At 37.3% G+C, this 18,646-nt stretch overlaps 1 protein-coding gene across 1 annotated transcript in view; it reads left to right on the top strand.

Annotated features, from left to right (window-relative positions):
- Positions 1-18,646, top strand: part of cdyl2 (chromodomain protein, Y-like 2) — a 46,816-nt gene that overhangs the window by 12,381 nt on the left and 15,789 nt on the right. The window contains exon 2 of the mRNA XM_015373696.1: positions 11,474-12,080. Coding sequence (XP_015229182.1) covers positions 11,474-12,080 — 607 coding nt within the window. The remainder of the gene's footprint in view (positions 1-11,473; positions 12,081-18,646) is intronic.

The following is an 18,646-nucleotide window of genomic DNA, read 5'->3' as shown; positions in this document are numbered from 1 at the left end:
TATCGGTTACATGATTTTTAAAATATCTGCATAGCCAAAATCCCAATATCATTCACCCCTAGAAAATACTACACACTAAAACAGAATAAACGTTTTCAAAACTTTGAATGCCCTTACCTTGAAAATAACCCTAGATCTAACCATAACCATTGCATACCAAACCCTAACCTTAACGTCTACTCAAATCACACAAATCATGATTAATCGTTTATTGAAATAATCGTCAACTAATTGGGCAATCAATTAACCGTTAACTGGAGTGTAGAGACTAAAACATGCTTTTGGCTGAAAGAGCGACGCACTTAGAGAAGTAATTATGCCAAAATTGTAAAAAATTAAAAATAAAAAAATTTTACACTTTGCATTTAGGATTTTTTTAAAAAGCTTTTTTGTCTGTCAATATGCCCTATCCAGAACTCCACACATGGAAACCTTTTAGTTTCACCTGGTTTATTTCTTAATAATAACCTTTTGCTATCTGATTATTAGCGATTAATCAAAAAATTATGGACAGATTAATTGATTTGCAAAATAATCATTAATTGTGGCCCTACCTAAATCTACATGTTGACAAAAAGGAAGTGAGGACCAGCAAAATGTTCTGACTTTGGTACTAACGATCCTTAATTTGATGGTGGATTGGAAAATGGTCCTCACTCTGATACAAAAGCAGAACCACAAACAAATACATCCACCTGATTTCCACCCTCTCCAGCTGTTTTCTCACCATATTTGTGCACTGACAAACCCATGACAATTGATCTTGTCCTGCTTCAGCTTCAACCATTGAGTCCAAATCAAAACAGGTTGACTAATCAGGTTGCAATATTATGGTTTATGGTGTGTCATATAGCTGTGAGCAAAGGAAGAGCTGCTGGGGTGTCAGTTGAACAAAAAATAAACATGGAGCACTTGTGCATAGCTGCTGCCGTAATTGTTTTGTCAGAATCTACAATGTGCTCTTTGAAAGAAGAAAAATGAGAACAGGCAAGTTTTATGGTGTGTTCATACCAAGCATTAAATGGGTCATAGAATTATTCTATAGGGTATTTGGTGCTGGTCCGTAAGGTCTCTGAATAGGGTTTGTAACATTGGTTGTGCTGAAAGTTGCATATTTGATGTTGTATGAGCCCTAATGCAAGCCTAGTTAAAGCCCTAGAATGAAACAAAAGATTTTCTTCCTTTTATGGTATGCTCATGAACATTTAGATAAGCTGTGCACTGATTGGTTGGTTTACAACGAGTGAAGCTGCTGAGCAAAGACGCATCATAGCAACAAGCACTCACTCACTGAAACATCAAATTGTTCATATGGCAGGGTGACCAGATGTCCCCCTTTTCCCGGACATGTCCTACTTTTCATACCTAAAAAAAGGTCCGGGGGGAATTTCAAAATCGTCCGGGATTTTATTTGTATACCTTTCACATCTGTTCTCAATAAATTTTGAGCAGTAGATGTATAGTTCTTGTTGATATTCCTATTAAATATACATAATATTCCTGTAATATATTACAAGCCGTCTCCTGTCCACCATGTTTTTACACTTACAACTGTCCACACTGAGCTGTCTGCATAAATACAAATTTTCCTAAGTGAAGCAAGGTATGGGTTCTAAAATACAGATTTGGCAGGAAGCAAATGCGTTAAGCATACACGTCTATGTAGTCCTTGAGTATATACGTTTTTGCCAGTTCTTGTTTTATTAAGTTATTTTTGTCTGCTTTAATAAGCATTTTGGATTCCCTTTACTTTTGTTTGTTGTTGGATGCCTTCACTAGACAATGCCTTTTATAGTTTTATATTTTTTTTTTAAATGTTTCATTTGCTTTGTTGAAATCTTTTTCTTTGCCTATATCTTCCGAAAATTCTTGCTTACCAATGAATTCCTCTGTTATCACTCTCTTATAGATCTTTACATTTTTAATGTCTGTCTGACAGACACCAAAAACACAATGAAGGAATCACTGTCGTCCACTAAATTATTTTCAGTATTATTTGTAAATATATTTTCAAGAGTAATGTTCTAGAAAGGTATCCTGCTTGATCTTATGAATTATTGATGAAATGACTTAATGCCATACTATGCATTAGGCAGAGGTGTCAAGTAACAAAGTACGAATAATTTGTTACCTTACTTGAGTAGAAATGTTGGCTATCTACATTTTACAGGAGTAATTCTTTTTTAGACAACTTTTAACTTCTACCTCTTACATATTTTTGAAGTTATAATTTTTACATTCTAGAAATATACTGATTAGTTTTGTTTCATTTAAGCTCATTTTCATTGTGGCATGTTGGTATTTAAAAAAATAAAGAAAGAGAAATAATTTTTTTGATCAAGAAAATGTATTTCTTTGTGGTTGCACGATCAGGCTGAAAGTCTAGCCGATCGGAAAATTCTCGCATGGCTGGAAAGGCAAAAAAGCGCACAGTGTGAGCCCGGCTTAAGTTAACACCTCTGGCATTAGTTTTAAAAGTTGCCTATATTTGTTAGGCTTAAGTTGTTCTATACTGATGACTTGTCCATTTTTTCCACTGAAGATTCTTTCCATATAGCCATTGAATATTTCTTTATTACTTTTTGTATAATTTGTTGTTCTTATCAAAATGTATTGCAACTCCACATCTTTCTATCCATTTAGTTTAAAATATGTTACTTTGTAGTTATCCAGGTTTCAGATATTTGATTGTATTGCATTGTATTGCATGGTTTAAAAAACATTTGCAGATATTCCCTGATGAGAATGAAATTAAAAAATAATAGAATAGAAAATCCCTTTATTGTCCCACAATTGGGAAATTGTGGAACTTCTGCTGTTTAAAAAGTAGTGGAATATCAATGTGCCCTTTAACTGAAACTTGTGGTTATATGCTCATCCCTGTCGTAGCAGCTAGTATCATTTGTGATGAACAAGTTTGTGTTAGTGTCATTTCCCAAATCTATTGTGTTTTGTGGAGTATATTGGAGTAATAGTTGATAACTTGAAATCATCCACTTGTGTGCTTATAGAAGAGAAGATTCTCCTATTAATGATTTGTAGTGCTTGTGCCCTAGAACAGATTAGGAATCTGCACATGTAACCACACCCAAGAATTATGACAGCTGTGCATCGCATCTTCTGAGTCTTCACACAACTTTGACAGACATTTGGTAAGCTTTTGTTTAGAGAGAAGGGATGTATAGATGACATTCGAAAGATTGTGGATGATTGTGCATCAGTGGTTCTACTTCATTGATAAATCTTGAACTATGTAATCTTTGTCCATCATTAGTCATTCAAATTTGTTAATAATAAATATTTACTGCCGACCTTTGTTAATCATTTGCTGTTCTCTGCGTTTACTGTATAGAAAGCATCAGAGAGCAGGTACTAATACCATAACTGAGCTACATTTGAATAAAAGGTTAAAGGTTATTAACAAAAATGCTGTTGCTATTCACTTAAGGGAAACAAAAATGTACAGAGAATGATATCTGTAATCCAAACTCTAATCTAAAGAATTATGTGTGTTAGAGAGAGTATAGTTAGTTAAATATGCCTAGCATTTCAGCTAACTAACATTGCTATCATTGTTACTCCATAAGCAGCAGAATGGAAAGAATCAAATACATTGTGTATAATAAACATGTTTTTTTAGTTCCTCTTTAATTCAGTGGTTGTTTATTTAATATTTAGTCTTAGTCTCCAACAGTTAAGTATATTTGTATACAAATAGTTTTCGACTGTTTAATTTTGTTTGTTTTTTTAGCTTACTGGCTGAGATTTTTACATTTAATTTGGTTAAAAACAAAAAAAACGTATCTGTAATACATTGTCATGGGTTAATGAAACGATCAGTCTACAATACTCTGTTTTCAGCAACAGTGATATATGATGTAGACATCCGCACTGTACCTAAGTTGGGTATGATGTTGGTAATAGCAGTATAATAAATGTGGCTTATTTTCTAAAGTGTGTAGATAAAGTCATACATTTTTGCTTTATTTGTTGGTGTAATGCTGTAATAATGTTGGTTCTGGTATACAGAGTAATCATACCTTAAGAGTTATTTTAGGTTGCGGAGTAGCTCCTAAAAACGTGATGTACAATCATGGAACTTGGTGAAAGCCAATGCTGTAGCCTGTTGAACTATTAGTTTTACATCCAGTAGCTGTTGATGGATCTTGCAATATATTGATTGATACCTAGTATAACAAAGCTGTATAAAATGGTTGTGTGTGGTGAATTTTAGATTCTAGCTAAGAGCCTAATTATTTGAATCAGAGATGCATCATAGTCCTATGTGACACATTAAGAAGTTGACATGACAAACTTGATAAACACTAGGAGCTCAAAGAGAAAACTGTTAAGTAGTCTAAAGTGAAGTCCTGAGTTTTCCCAGCGGTCATTTGAGCATTGGGTCTTTGACCCATGACCAGTAGAGTGGTTTTTGTAAGTAGAAATAGTAACATCACATATCTATATAGAGAAGAGTGCAGTTCAAGTAACAGTTCAGCTGTTTTGCCACCTATATTTGGAACCTAGATCCTATGTTTGAAACATATAATTACATGTTTGTGTATGCATAGATTAGAGTTTAGGTGTTTGTAACGCAATCCAACAATGTTCTGTTGTTGTTTTCTTTCCCCAAGCAATTGCAATTGTGTTTTGATTTTTGTGTTCACTACCCACGATCATTTAGATGTTTCAATCCATGGTTTCATTGTAAGTATGATCTTGAAAGCTTGCTTGTCCATAGTACATTGTCTTTCATTGTGAATTTACCGTTACTGTTTTGAAGAGTGCTCACTTTTACTAGTATGCACGGATCTGCCTACTAGTTGAACTCTCATCTATTTGGCAAACCTATTTAAGCATATTCCCATCACCTAAAGAGCTGGAATAAGAAATGTATTTTGTCTTAGTGTCTTACTCGTTAGTCATTTAATGTAATGTGACAAAAATTTAGTGTCAGATTAAATTGTCTTTTTTACTGAAATTATATTGCAAATGCAAATTGCACAGACCTAATTTGTGCAAATAGTGAATTCTGAGACAGCTTGGTTTACAATTGGGTAAATGTATTCATAAACCCACAGTCTAATTTACAAATTTCTAACAGGAACCTGCATTCAGTAAAAAAGTTTGTTTGATATACTCAAATCTGGTTTTGTTGACTCAAGGCTTTACACGCGATTGTTTGCTGGCTATTAATTAGTCTCATGTTACTGATGGCCTGGTTAACATTCTACATGAATTGATCCTATACCTTTTTAGGTTAAAAGCAGAGCTAAGTGCAAGCCACTAAAGTTTTTCCTCAAAAATTTGTCTCACAAATTTCTTCATGAAAATTACCTTGACAACAAGCCTCTCTTTCCATACCTCTTGGTCCACTCTTTGTAAACAAGCCTTTAATGCAGGTTTGTACACTTAGCTTTTTTAACCAGGAGCACTAGTTCTCCCAAATGAAAAATTTAAGGAGCAAATATATAATTTATTAGCATTATGGATTTTATTGAATAACACTATTTTTTAAATTAAAAGTAACCTGGGTAGTATATTCATATTTCATCAAGCTGTCTTTTTTTTTCAAATGTGGCTTTCCAGTCACAAACGCCAAATGACCTGCCTGTTTCTGCCCTTTCTGAAATGCAAGGTTCTTCTTAAGCCAGCGGAATAGTTGGATACAATCTGATTTAAACCTATAAACCTTGTTAGCTGTGTCACTAAAAATCATCAAAACACAAAATGCTGAAGACATATCCTGTTTGCTCACATCCCATTAAAATGAAAATAAAGATCCCTTCTCTCCTTCTAAATCAGTCTTGTTTTCATCAATGATGAAGAAGACGAAATTATTTCATTGACGCTCCTTTGTTTCATGACGATAACGAAAACTAATGACCTAAATATGAATCTTTGTTGATGAAAAATTGACGACTCACAGGAGTGAGTTTTCGTCAACGAAACTAAATCAAAATGTTAGCGGGTGGTCGGTCAGAATTTTAAAATGCATTATCGTGCTGCAATCTGTTAGACAAGCTAAGCAGTATCACCCATGCTGCGGCGTCCTGTTTGGTCATTCCACCCACCTGGCGTGCAGCAGTGCTCATTCAGCATGACGACAAATGGAGCGTAGCAGCAGTGGTGAAAATAATTTAGAATGGTCCAGTACTGCGCACTCCACTCTGACAAACTCTGGTCTTCTAGATATGCTTGTGCCAAAATGCGTCTTTGCACGGCTTAGCTCTGAGTCAGCGCTTTACGCTCCACACTCATGGTTTGCTCTCAGCAGTATGGATTTTCCTGCTCTCGATATTTAATAAACTATATATGGCTGATCATCTTCTGCCAAGCGTAAAAAATCCCGTTGTCTAACTGTCAAGATTTTATTACTTTAGGGTGGAAACCGTATATGTCTAAAACCAGTCCTTTACTGTACATTTTGTTACCTTGTTACCTCAAAAGACCCAGATATTAACTTCAGGGGAGTCATTCAGGCTGTGATGAGCTATCACTGCAGTGTAACCATCTATCAGATGTCTTTAGTTAAATCAAATAAAAAAGACAGAAAACATGGGTGTTGGCAGTGATCTGCGGCTCCTTTTTTCCATGACTGCAAAAAAGTAGTAAACACTGACTTACTTGTTGCTGTAACTATAGGTCTCACAGGATGATTGGAGAGAAGCGAGAGTGGTCAGTCATCAATGTGCCGTGTTTTCTTACCATTTCGCTCTCTCCAGAATTTTCAGGAAAATATGGTTTTAATTACTATCTAGAAAGGTTTGTGATGTCTTTTTAATACAAATTTTAATTGATTTAACAAAGCTATTGGCAGATTACATCCATCTAGAACTAGTCCAACAAGAGGTCCAGAAGGGTACGTTACAGGATAAACAGACATGTGTGATAGATGTTGGTCAGAGCAACTTGCACATATGGGCATAATTCTTTGTAACCCTTGTTTAATGAAGGAAAAACCCAGAATGGTCACATAAATAACTTCAGTGTGATAAAGGTGATAATAAATAAAAGTGCAATGAAAATGAACATATAAAAGTCAGATATTGCTTCGAGATCAGTTGAGGAGCTTAGTTACCTGGGAGGAGCTCGAAGTAGAGTCGTTGCCCCTCCACGTCGAAAGAAGCCACCTGAAGTGGCTTTGGTATCTGTTTCAGATGCCTCCCTCTGGAGGTGTTCCAGGCATGTCCCATTGGGAGGAGGCATCGTGGAAGGCGCAGGACATGCTGGAGGGACTATGTTTCTGAACTGGCCAGGGGGGTTGCCTCGGGGTCCCCTCAGAGCAGCTGGAGGAGGTCTGCTTGGATTGGGAAGTCTGGGCATCTTCGCTTAGATTGCTGCCTCTGCGACCTGGCCTCGGATAAACGGAAGAAAATGGATGGATGAATATTGCTTTTCAACCATGCTTCAACAGAATGATTCAAAAAGAAAATAAACTCACAAAACAGGCCTTGACAGAAATGATGGTACTCCTAGAAAAGACTTAAAATTATGTTACCAAAGGTACATGTTAAATCAAGGTGTGTCTGCTATTTAGCATTACAGTAGTCACTGTGCTGTTTGGTGACATGGTGTGTACCACACTCAATGTGGGCCAGATGAAGTAAAGAAAAGGAAGATTATAGACAAATAGTTAAAGATAAATGCTATAAGACCATCTCCAGTCAACTGATGTTCATGTGACAACAGTTGCACATATTATTCAGAAATGTAAGATCCATAATACTATAGCCATCCTTCCTGGACATGACCACAAAATCTAAGAGATTGATCATACAGATGGTGACAGACGAGCCCAGAAAAACTTCAGAGTGAACTTCACGCTCAAACAACTACAGTGTCAGATCATACCATCCATCACTGTTTGATCCAAAATAGACTTGATGGGAGATGATCAAAGAGAACAGCATTGTTGAAAATAAATCATAAAAAATTCAGACTTGGATTTGCAAACTACATCTTGATAAACCCAAAGCTTCTTCAAAAATGTACTATGAATATTTGAGACAAAAATGAAACTTTTTGCCAAGGACCATCAGCTCTATGTCACAGGGGGAAATGAAGCATGTTTGGAAAATAACCCTGTCTCTACTGTGAAACATGGAGGAGGCTCTGTTATGTTTTTGGGGCTGCTTTGCTTCAACTTCATCTACATTTCGAATTTATCAAGGGTTTCTAAAGAGAAATGTCCTGCTTAGTGTCAGAAGGCTTGGTCACAGTCGAAGGACATGAGTAGATCTGACCTAAATCCTAATGAGGATCTTTGGAAGGAGTTGAAACATGTCCTCTATAAAACGCATCTTTTAAACCTGAGACAACTGGAGCAGTTTGCTCCTGAGGAGGGGGCCAAAATACCTGCTGAAAGGAGATGAAATCTCGCAGACAGTTACAGAAGGGTTTGTTTGCAGTGATTGCCTCCAAGGGAGGTGTTCCATCATTTCTGGTCAGGCCGGTTTAATGAGTTTGTTTTAAAAAAAAATCAATCTGTTGAAGCATGGTTGAAAAGCAATGTCTGGCTTTGATTTGTCAAAATTTTTTATATAATTTTTAGATACTATAACTTTTTTTAGACCCGATTCTTCTCAAGACCATTGTGGGTTTTTCATTCATTAAACGAAACTATGCCAATGACGTCATCTGACATTGATATTCCATGAGCTTGAAGTTCACCTTTAATTTTTTTAGACGTTTTTCTGGGCTCTTTTGATACTATTCCTATTATCTGTCTCTTTGATTTGTCATTATTGTGGTTAGAATTTGTTATTTTAATTGTTTTATTTGTATTACTTTTGCAGATGTATGTTATTTCTCTAACTATTTTGGATTTTTGTTTCATTAAATGAGGAATGCTAACAATTTTGTGTATGTCTATGTATGCATTTCTATATCCTGCTATGCAGTGTTAATTCAGTCGACGAGGACGACGACGAAAAAATTTGGAGAAAATAGAGAAAAATAGAATCAGTGTGTGGAGAAGTTCTATTATTTACAGTGTTGACTAAATATGACTAAGACTAAAATTTATTTTTGTCATTGTGACTAAGACCAAATTAAAGAAAGCTGACGAAATTAACCATGCTGCTATGTGTTGTTTGGTATTGATTTCATCACTGTTCAAATGATGATTTCTGTGTGTTTTTCTAGTGGTCTGGAGTATTTTTTAGCCCGTTCTATTGTGAAATGCTCTCAGGCTGACAGAAAAGATGATGATTTGCCTTAACGGCTCCAATGTTGTCGCTTATCTTTCTTTTTCAGAGGGTTGGCTCTTATCTTAACCTTGACAGATGTCACAAAACGTACCTCAGGATTGTGACGCTCTCTGCTCTTACTGTAAAACAGGAGAAAGTGTGTGTGTGCTTTTGTAGATGTCTGAGCTCCTGTTTTGGCACCACAGTGGACCATTTTTCCAAATTCACCATCAAATCTGGGATCATTTGTATCAAAGTTTTTTGTTTTTTTTTTTTGTTAAAGGTTAAAATTAGGGATTAGGTCCCAATTACGTTTAGATTATGGTAAGGGATACTTCTATTGGTGGGTTTTGTTGGTGATGTCAGGATTAAGGCATAGCACTGGTTAAAAATGACTGAAAGTCAAATGAAATAAACATGTGGTAAACAACACATTTAGCTAGACATTATCTATATCTATTTAGAGCCTTTTCTAGCATGTTTTGTAACCTTATGAAGATCAGCAGGTTTTATGTACACCAAATTTTTTATTTTGCTGCTCGACGCACCACATCAACCAATCAGAGAAGCTGATCTGGGAGCTGGCAGGGAGACAGACACAGCGCAGCTCATACAGTTTTGTGACCTCCACCAGAAACACATTTTTAATGCCTAAATTAACTTAAAATGTCAACACCTGCCGGCAAAAGCTGTTCGCTTTTATAATCCTGGTTTCTGCAGTTTGTTAGCCTGGGTGCCATTCCGAACTTAGTCCCGCCCACAAAGTTTGAGGTCGGGAAGTTCAGTCTGGCTCTGCACCATAGTAGCGCGTGTATTATTGCCCACTGTCAGGCGATCCAATCAAATTGTCAGGGCGGGCTTTATACGATGATGGACAGATGACCAACAGTAACGTAATCAACCACGTGACCAATGCACGCTTGGGTGTCAACAATAATGGCTGCCGCTGGAGAGTTTAGGTGAGTAGATTCTGCTATTAGGTCTGTTCTAGAAGATATTGACAGCAAATTAATTTTAAAAGAGGAACAGAGAAACGCGATCAAGTCTCATCTTCTTATTATAGGCGTGCAACTGCACGCTTTGATTTTTGTGGACAACAACTATGCCTCGCTTAACATACGTCACGCACTCCGTTGCTCTTATTGGTTGTAGGTCTATCCAATTGAGTGCAGAGGCATTTTTTTTCCTGGTTCGTTCGAAACACGCCCCATAATCACAGCTCTATGGAGCAGTATCAGACTCATATTCTGACTAGAATTGAGTCGGACTACGTCAGGCTAGCAGTTTGTACCACCTACCTAAAAACATAAGACATGTCCTGGGACTGAGTAGGAATCATAATTTGTACCCCATTCCAAGTACACTGTAACTGTGTGAGCATAAAGCCTAACTAATAGCCAAATAAAGCTGAATCTAATTGTCAAGTATGTTTACTACCTGTTGAGATACAAGAGCAAAATTAGCATTTTCCATTTTTTCTTAAATATAAGAATGTCATTCCTCCATGTTTCTTAATGGCTGTGGTTCAAGAACAGCTAGCATCAGGGCTTATCAGCATCCTTTGTCTTTTCGTTTTTATCGGTCTCATCAGGGAAATTCCACAAAACGTAGCTTTTGCTTATTCAGCTAAAAGGGATTACAAAGGCGCTTGTCTTAAGATACTTATGCTGCTATATGAACAGCACCAACAAAACAGTAGCTCAGTGCTGTTTCTGATTTTACTCTACCCCTTTGTAAGATGGACAAAAGGGAGTGTCTGTGTCTTCAGTGCTGCAGTTTGAAGTTTAGTATATATATATAAGTTCTTATATGGTCTTATCCCTTTCATCTAATCTAAGAATGTAGTTTTTTTTTTTTTTTTTTTTAACGGCACTAGTGGTTCATATTTTCGACAGTAGGCAGACAGAAACAGGGGTATGAGAGAGGGGGAGATAGAGACATGCGGGAAAGGGAAAAAAGCACAGGCCTGATTCGAACCCGGGTCGCCCGCGTCAAGGACCAGGGCCACCGTACATGGGTCGTGCACGCTAACCAGCGCACGTCCTAAGAATGTAGTTTTTGATAATTGTTTAGTATTTTTGTTCTCCTACAAACTTCTTTCGTGTACTGTTTTTGAGAACTGTACAGCAATTGTCTTCTGTTGGAAACTCTTTCCATGCTACTGAAAATAACAGAATTTCACCTCTGTGACCTCGATTCTACTTTCATATATACATTTTGGGTTCCAGGTATAAATTTGCAATGCAGCCAACCTTAATGTGTTTTCTATGTGTGGCCCTTAGGTGGAACGGATCGTGGACAAGAGGCGAAACAAGAAGGGTAAGTGGGAGTACCTGATCAGATGGAAAGGTTATGGAAGTAAGGAGGACACCTGGGAACCAGAGCATCACCTGCTTCACTGTGAGGAATTCATCGACCAGTTTAACAGCTCGAGACGGCATTTGCACAAAAGACCAAAGGTCGACAAACGTCCTGGTGAGAGCCTCACGGCCAGTCAGCATACAGTGGCAGAAAGTTCCAAGGCACGGTCAGAGGCCCGAAAGAAGAAAAGGACTAGCGTTCCAGCTGTTGGCATGGGAATTGGATCAGTTTTAGGAATTGGAGGTGGAGTTTCAGGGCCCACTCAAAAACAGAAGAAAGTAGTTACTGGAGCTGGAAAACATCCTTTAGGAGAGAGAATGAGTAAAGCCATGACATTCAAGGCTCATCCATCAAGTGGGTCTCACTGTTTTACCTCGATGAGGGTTCCTCATAATGGACTTCAAAATGGAGAGATGGAGCCTCTTATTTATGACACAGCTGCAAGGTCACATCGACTGCCCTCCGATAAGGTGGATACAGATCTAAGAGAAAAAGATGCCGCTGGACCACCGCTCACTACTCACCTAGGTAAGATGTTAATGGAGCTAATGATCTGGTAAGCACAGTTTATATAAGATTGAAGGTGTATGACAGCTACCACAATAGTTTAAAAGCAATCAGAAAACAACACTTATGGTATTTTTTGTTTTTTACATTGAACACCAAGTCAGTAGTCGGGGGGCCAGTGTCATTCATGTTTCCGAGGTTTTTTTAGTTCACCACAACTCAGTAAAACTCATCTCAGTGTCACAAAAGTAGTGTCACAAACTGACACTACTTTTACTACAATTTGCAGTTTATATCTGCACTTTAAATGGTATGTTTTTTTTTCTTCTTGATAATTAATTAATTGATGCTTTTAGTAGGTTTATCCAATTCTAAGCTAAGTAAATGAATACCCCTAATGAAATTCAGTAAAATAACTTTGTTAAAGTTTTGTTTTTTGTTTTTTTGCATGGACTAAGATGGAAAACAACTAGATAATTAATTTTTTTTAATCAAAACTAGAAATCTGTTTAAGATAAATTCATTAAAAACCACTCCACAACAGCAAATTAGACCTACCTAAGAATGTAGCTGAGTCGTTTTTTGTTAATGAAATTTTGTTTTTGCTGTGTCACATTTCGAGTTGTTTGTGTGGTTCCTGATGTGCTGAAAACAGATTAGCATAATAATTTGACAGATACCTCACTTCACCAATTACATTCAGAGAAGTTATAAGGCATTTGTAGGTTGCAAAAGAAGCTAATGCAATGATGAGACCAAACAGCTTTCAAATGCCATTTTCCCCATCTTTGAGTATGTAGTATACTCCCTGAGATACATGAAAAAAACATGTAGGAAAGTACATTTTATCAGATTGATTGTGTGTGCTTGTGTGTGTATTAAAAGCACTCACAGTAACTCTGGGGGAGCTGAAGGTATAATCAACTTACGTAGGCGAACATGTCAACAGGACAACTACACAGTTTACATTTCTGGCCTGTAGGGAATAGTGCCAAGTTGAAAGCCATTGGTAAAAGAAAACCACAAAGAGTCATACTTTTAGTTTTTCACACTGTATTACACACAGGAGACAAGTGGAAAAATACAAACTGGTCAAATGACACCAAAATTGAAGTTTTTGTCCCATATAATTTGATACCATTCATTTGAGACTAATTTATACTTCAAGTGGTCTAATCACCTCAGCTCTGCTGTGAACCCGAAGTGCTCCAGGAAGCATGTATGTATCATTTAGCAAAAGCCTGCGCTAAATCTGGACCAAAAATCATTGAAAGGGATTTAAAACATTATTTAACGTTTTTAGCCAATCTGAGCAAACTTTGTGATTATCCTGATAGGCTTACATGTTCTCAGTTGCCTGACTGATGAACATAAAATCGAGCTGAATATAAGCAAAATTAGTTAAAATTACTAAAATATCTCCTTTCCCCGTATATTTCACATTTTTAATCTGTTTTTTCTAAAACACTCCCTTTTTTGATCAGTTTTTCTATTACATACAATCAATCAATATATTTCATGATAGCGTGCAGTGCTCGATATTTCAGCAGGTACACATTTCTAATGCAGGGAGCTGTGGTTTTACACACTGTGGCTTGTTTAAGCTCCAATTGTGAGTTGATAACACCTTATGAATTTCACTCTTGGGTCACAGTCCAGTGTCTGAACCATGATGGTTAATCATTAGTTCTGTGCTGAGTCCTTTTCATTTATCAGAAATGCATATCAAAAGGGACATTTAATGAAGGTGCCAATGGTAGAGTAGTTTCTAAGTTTCAGTTGACCTGTTGTCTCTTCAGTTTCTTGGTTCTGTATTTGGGAATTTCAGCCAAAATGGTTAAATTACTTGTAACTTTCCAATTTCTTTTTTTGTTCTGTTTTTTGTTTTGTTTTGTTTTTCTGGGCCATCTTTGATTACAGTGTGTATACTTGGAAAAATACTTTGTGGCAGCAGTTTATTCTTTAACATCTTGTTTATCACAAATTTTATGTGTTTTAGAGACGTTCATTATGTTTAAATTAATCACTGATTTGCGCATTTCGAATAAACATACTGATATGCCTTACTGCAGTGATAACCTGGCCTCAGCCCGGTACCTGTCCATTTGTCATTTGGCACCTGGTTAAGGAAAAGTGAATGAATAACTCACATTATTTCTGACGTATTTCATTTTTGACTCTATATGTTTTTTTATTTTGAAAAATCCCTGGATTCTTTCTGTTATTTCAGTCTTTGACTTACTCTTGACGTACTTTGGCCACAACATTGTCGTCAAATGATCCTTCGGCTGTAAAACTCCCACCATCTCGTTGCAGTAAAACAAGCTCCGTGCTCCCACCAACTCACTACTGATGCGCTAGGCTGTTTTTATTCACTTCGTTTTTTTGGTGGCTTATTTTAAATGCATGATTATCATTACCATAGCACCTGAGAGTCCTATAGTTAACCATCGGTCCATGAAAATTTTGTCTGACATTGAACCTGTCTGTGGCGCAAATAAAGTTGGGGCCACTACCTTATTGTTGGGTTGGATCTGTATATTGGAGTATAACAATATTTTCCACTAGATATTTTCACTAAATTCTAGCTTTGATTATGACATTCAATAGCTCCATTTAAAGGTAATAGTTAGTATTTTTTCATCTAAACAATAACTTTTTCAAAATAATAAACCAACAGAATTTCTAGAGTGGTGTTGAATAAATGTTATTTTACTGAAAAATTATATAGTGTACAAATGACCTTTTTATACATTTGGATGGATCCAGAGTACTTAAATATTTACCTCTAAATACAATTCTCATATCAACGCAAAGGATTGTGCACCAATAGGACTTTTAGGTTGAAGTCACGTGACATGCAGTTCAGGTGTTGCTAGATACAAATAGCTCTGTGAGTATAAGCCACTTTATGAGAGACAACTTGCATTAAAAAGAACTGTAAGAACATGGTCACAGGAAGCTGAAGAAGCCCTGCAAGGTTATTTTGAGACTACAGTCTGGGATGCACTGTGTCAGCCACATAGAGGGGACATCAATGCAATGGCTGAGTGAGTGACTGACTTCATAAATTTCTGTGTAGAAAACACCATCGCTATCAGAACAGTGAAATGCTTCCCAAATAATAAACCAAGGATCACAAATGATCTGAAGCAACATCTTAACAGGAAAAAAAAACAAGCCTTTAAGAAGGGAGACAGGGAATTAATGAGGAGTTTAAAGAAGCAACTTAAGATCAAGGTAAAGGAAAGCAGGGAGGCATACAGGAAAAGACAAGACCCAGCTAAACAATATCAGAGATGTGGGGTCAGGGATAAAGATCACAGGTTTCAAGCAGAAGGAGGTTCAGACATATGGAAGTCTGGACAAAGTTCATGAACTGAATTCATTCTCCAACAGTGTCAGTGCAGGAACAACCTTAGCATCACTATCTCTTGCCCACAGTCACATGGACATGCTGCCCTCCTCTGCCATTGAGTCTTCTGTTTCTATATCAAAAGATGGTGCTGCTCCCTCTGCCTTTTACCTGCCTGTCTTTAGAAATCAAGTGAAGGGGAAACTGGAGAGTCTGAATCGCAATAAGTCACCAGGTCTGGATGATGTTATCCCAGAGTCCTGAGGGCCTGTGCAGAGCAGCTCTGTGGGATTCTACAGCACCTCTTTAACCTTAGCCTGACCCAGGAGACAGTTCCAGCCATGCCGAAGACCTCCTGCCTTGTTCTGGTACCAAAGAAAACTCAGCCAACAGATCTCAGTGACTGTAGACCTGTTGCTCTGACATTCCACATCATAAAGGTTCTAGAGAGACTTCTCTTAGTTCACTTCAGCTAGCAAAAAAGCAGGTATTAGGACCCCGTGCAGTTTGCTTAGTCCCGTGAAGTTGGAGTTGAAAATGCCATCATACACATGCTTCAAAAAACCCAATATCATTTAGACAAGGCAGATAGCACTGTGTAAATCATGTTCTTTGATTTCTCCTGTGCATTTAGCAAAATTCTGCCTGACTTACTTAATAAACTCCAGAAGACTCAAGTGGAGGCATCATCAATCGCCTGAATGAAAGACTACCTAACAAAAAGACCACAGTTTGTTAGACTGAAGGGTCAGCTGTCTAATCAAGTAGTCAGCAGCTCAGGAGCACCACTGGGGACCGAACTCTCAGCATTCCATTTTACTCTATACACCTCTGACTTCCAATACCAGAGGGAGTCCTGTCATCTGCAGAAATACTCAGATGACGCTGCAGTAATTTGGTGTATCAAAGATGTTAAAATAGCTGAGAGGTGGTGAACCGCTTTTTGGCATGGTGTGTAAATAATCATCTGATCCTGAATGTCAACAACACAAGGGAGACAATTATAGATTTCAGAGTAAACACAAAAATTTGAATCATGTTTACATCCTGGGAGTGGAGATAGTGGACGAATATAAATACTTTGATGTTCACCTGGACAACAAACTAGACTTTAGCCACAACTGTTGAAGCCATCTATAAGAAAGAAAAAACAGATATGACTTCCTAAGGAAGCTTTGGTCCTTTGCTACATATCTTCTATCAGTCTGTTGTAGAGGGTGTGATCTCTTCTGCCATCATCTGCTGGGGTAACGACACCAAAGTGTCTTCAGTAAGAGGCTTCTCCAGATCCGATGCAAGACAGACGGCTACAGAGGATCGTTTTTGCCTACAGCTATCAACACCTACAGAAACTTGATTAAAAAAAGATTAATTACGCCAACATTTAATTTTCCTTTGGGATTGATAAAGTATATTGGAACTGATTTGAAATCAAATCAAAACAAAGCAAAGAAACACTCATTGGATTTCTGTGCAATAGGGGCCAAGGGGCCTCTTTGAATACTTGGTGTTTATTTAGGTCAAGGTACTGTCTACTTCCATCTTCTATCACAGTACTTCATGTCATTAATGAATGGACCCTAACCTAAAAGATGCAATGTAATCATAAACATCGCTGACCATAGAAAATTTAAAAATGCAAAACAGAAAATTTGAGAAAGCAGATATAGAGTAATATAAACATAAATAAAAAGTAAAAGATAGTAAAAGAGAGAAATGATGGAATATCAGACTATGGGAATGGGACTGTTAAGGAAAAATCATGTATTGCCTGGACCACGACCTGGGCCCTGTTTTGCGTCTGTTTGACGCTCCTTTTTTTCATGACGAGATCTAAAACTGATAAACTAAACAAGGATCTTTGATGCCTAAAAGATTATAACTCATGGGTGTGTCAACAAGACTTGACATGACTAAATCAATATTAGCGGGTGGTCGGTCAGACGTTTAACATGCATCTTTGTGCTTTAATCTGTCAGACAGGATAAGCTGTATCAGCCGTGCTGCTGCATCCTATTTGTTCATGTCGCCCCCCTGGCGTGAAGCACTGCACATTCTGAATGACCATGGATAGATCATAGCAGCAGTGGCAGGGGTGAAAACAAACTCTACTCTTCCAGCTGTGCTTGGCAAGAAATGCGTCTTTGCGCGCGCGTAGCTCAGAGTCTGAGCTTTACGCTCCACCCTGATGGTTCGCACTCAGCAGTATGGCTCTTCCTGCTCTCAATACTTAGTAAACTATATGGGGCTGATCATCCTCTAACAAGTGTAAAAAATCCCTGAAAAGAACCGCAAGCTAACAAGAGGTAATGCCAAACCTTCTTTAATTTCTAACAAAGGAATCCCTGAATTATATCTAAAGAAAATATTTCATTGCATTCTGTTTATTTTTGAATAAAGATCCAGATGAAAAGGTACATAGATCTTTGAATATTTCTCTCTCGTAGTTCTTGTTTCTATCTATTTGAATATTTCAACATTTTATTTAACATATTGAAATTTAGGTCCGGATTGCCATGTCTTTATAAGGTAAATATGTCGGTTCACTCTGTATTTTAAACCTACTTTTACCCCTGAGCAGCAGTAACCAGGGGCAAAGTCTTGGAAATAAAGCCAAAATTGCCAAAGTAGAAAGAAGAGTGTTTTTGGTTCTTTGCTTTTTTGGAGTAATAAAGATTTTATTGGGCTGTGTTTAATGCATAATTCATAGTAGATCAGGTAGTATTTTGCTTTTGGATGGGAACCTTGTATGTCTAAAACCATTCCTTTAGTTTACATTTTGTTATTGTCCATCTGCTATATTAGCCAATATGATGTGTTGAACTAGATCTGGTATTTTCACAACTTTTGTGAGACACTTTTTTTTATAAAATAGGGCATTTATTACAGCTTGATTTCAAAGGCTAACAGGGTCAGCCACATCAGGTTAGAATCAGTTAGATAAGTGACGTGCTCTGTTTTTGTAATTTAGTAATCCGTGAAACATGTCAAGTCTCTGTGGGAGATGGTCATCTGCCAAAGATAGAAAACCTAGAAGCAGTGGATCAGGAGTACTTTCTATGTTAAAGAAAAAATATGATTTAATGGTGGAATTAGCTCATTAAAGCAGAAGTTCGGTTTTTAACACTTTTAGCCCATTTTCTGTAGTGACCAGGATGAAAAATTTTGACAATTGGTCCTGTCTCTGCTTTTTGGCTCATTTAGAATCCGCTCCTGGCTGCTTCAGAATGGC

This window comes from Cyprinodon variegatus, unplaced genomic scaffold (genome assembly GCF_000732505.1).
Source record: "Cyprinodon variegatus isolate N-32 unplaced genomic scaffold, C_variegatus-1.0 Scaffold5, whole genome shotgun sequence".
Taxonomy (NCBI): domain Eukaryota; kingdom Metazoa; phylum Chordata; class Actinopteri; order Cyprinodontiformes; family Cyprinodontidae; genus Cyprinodon; species Cyprinodon variegatus.
The sequence above is the reverse complement of the archived record's forward strand: the minus strand, read 5'-3'. Positions and strand labels throughout refer to the sequence as shown.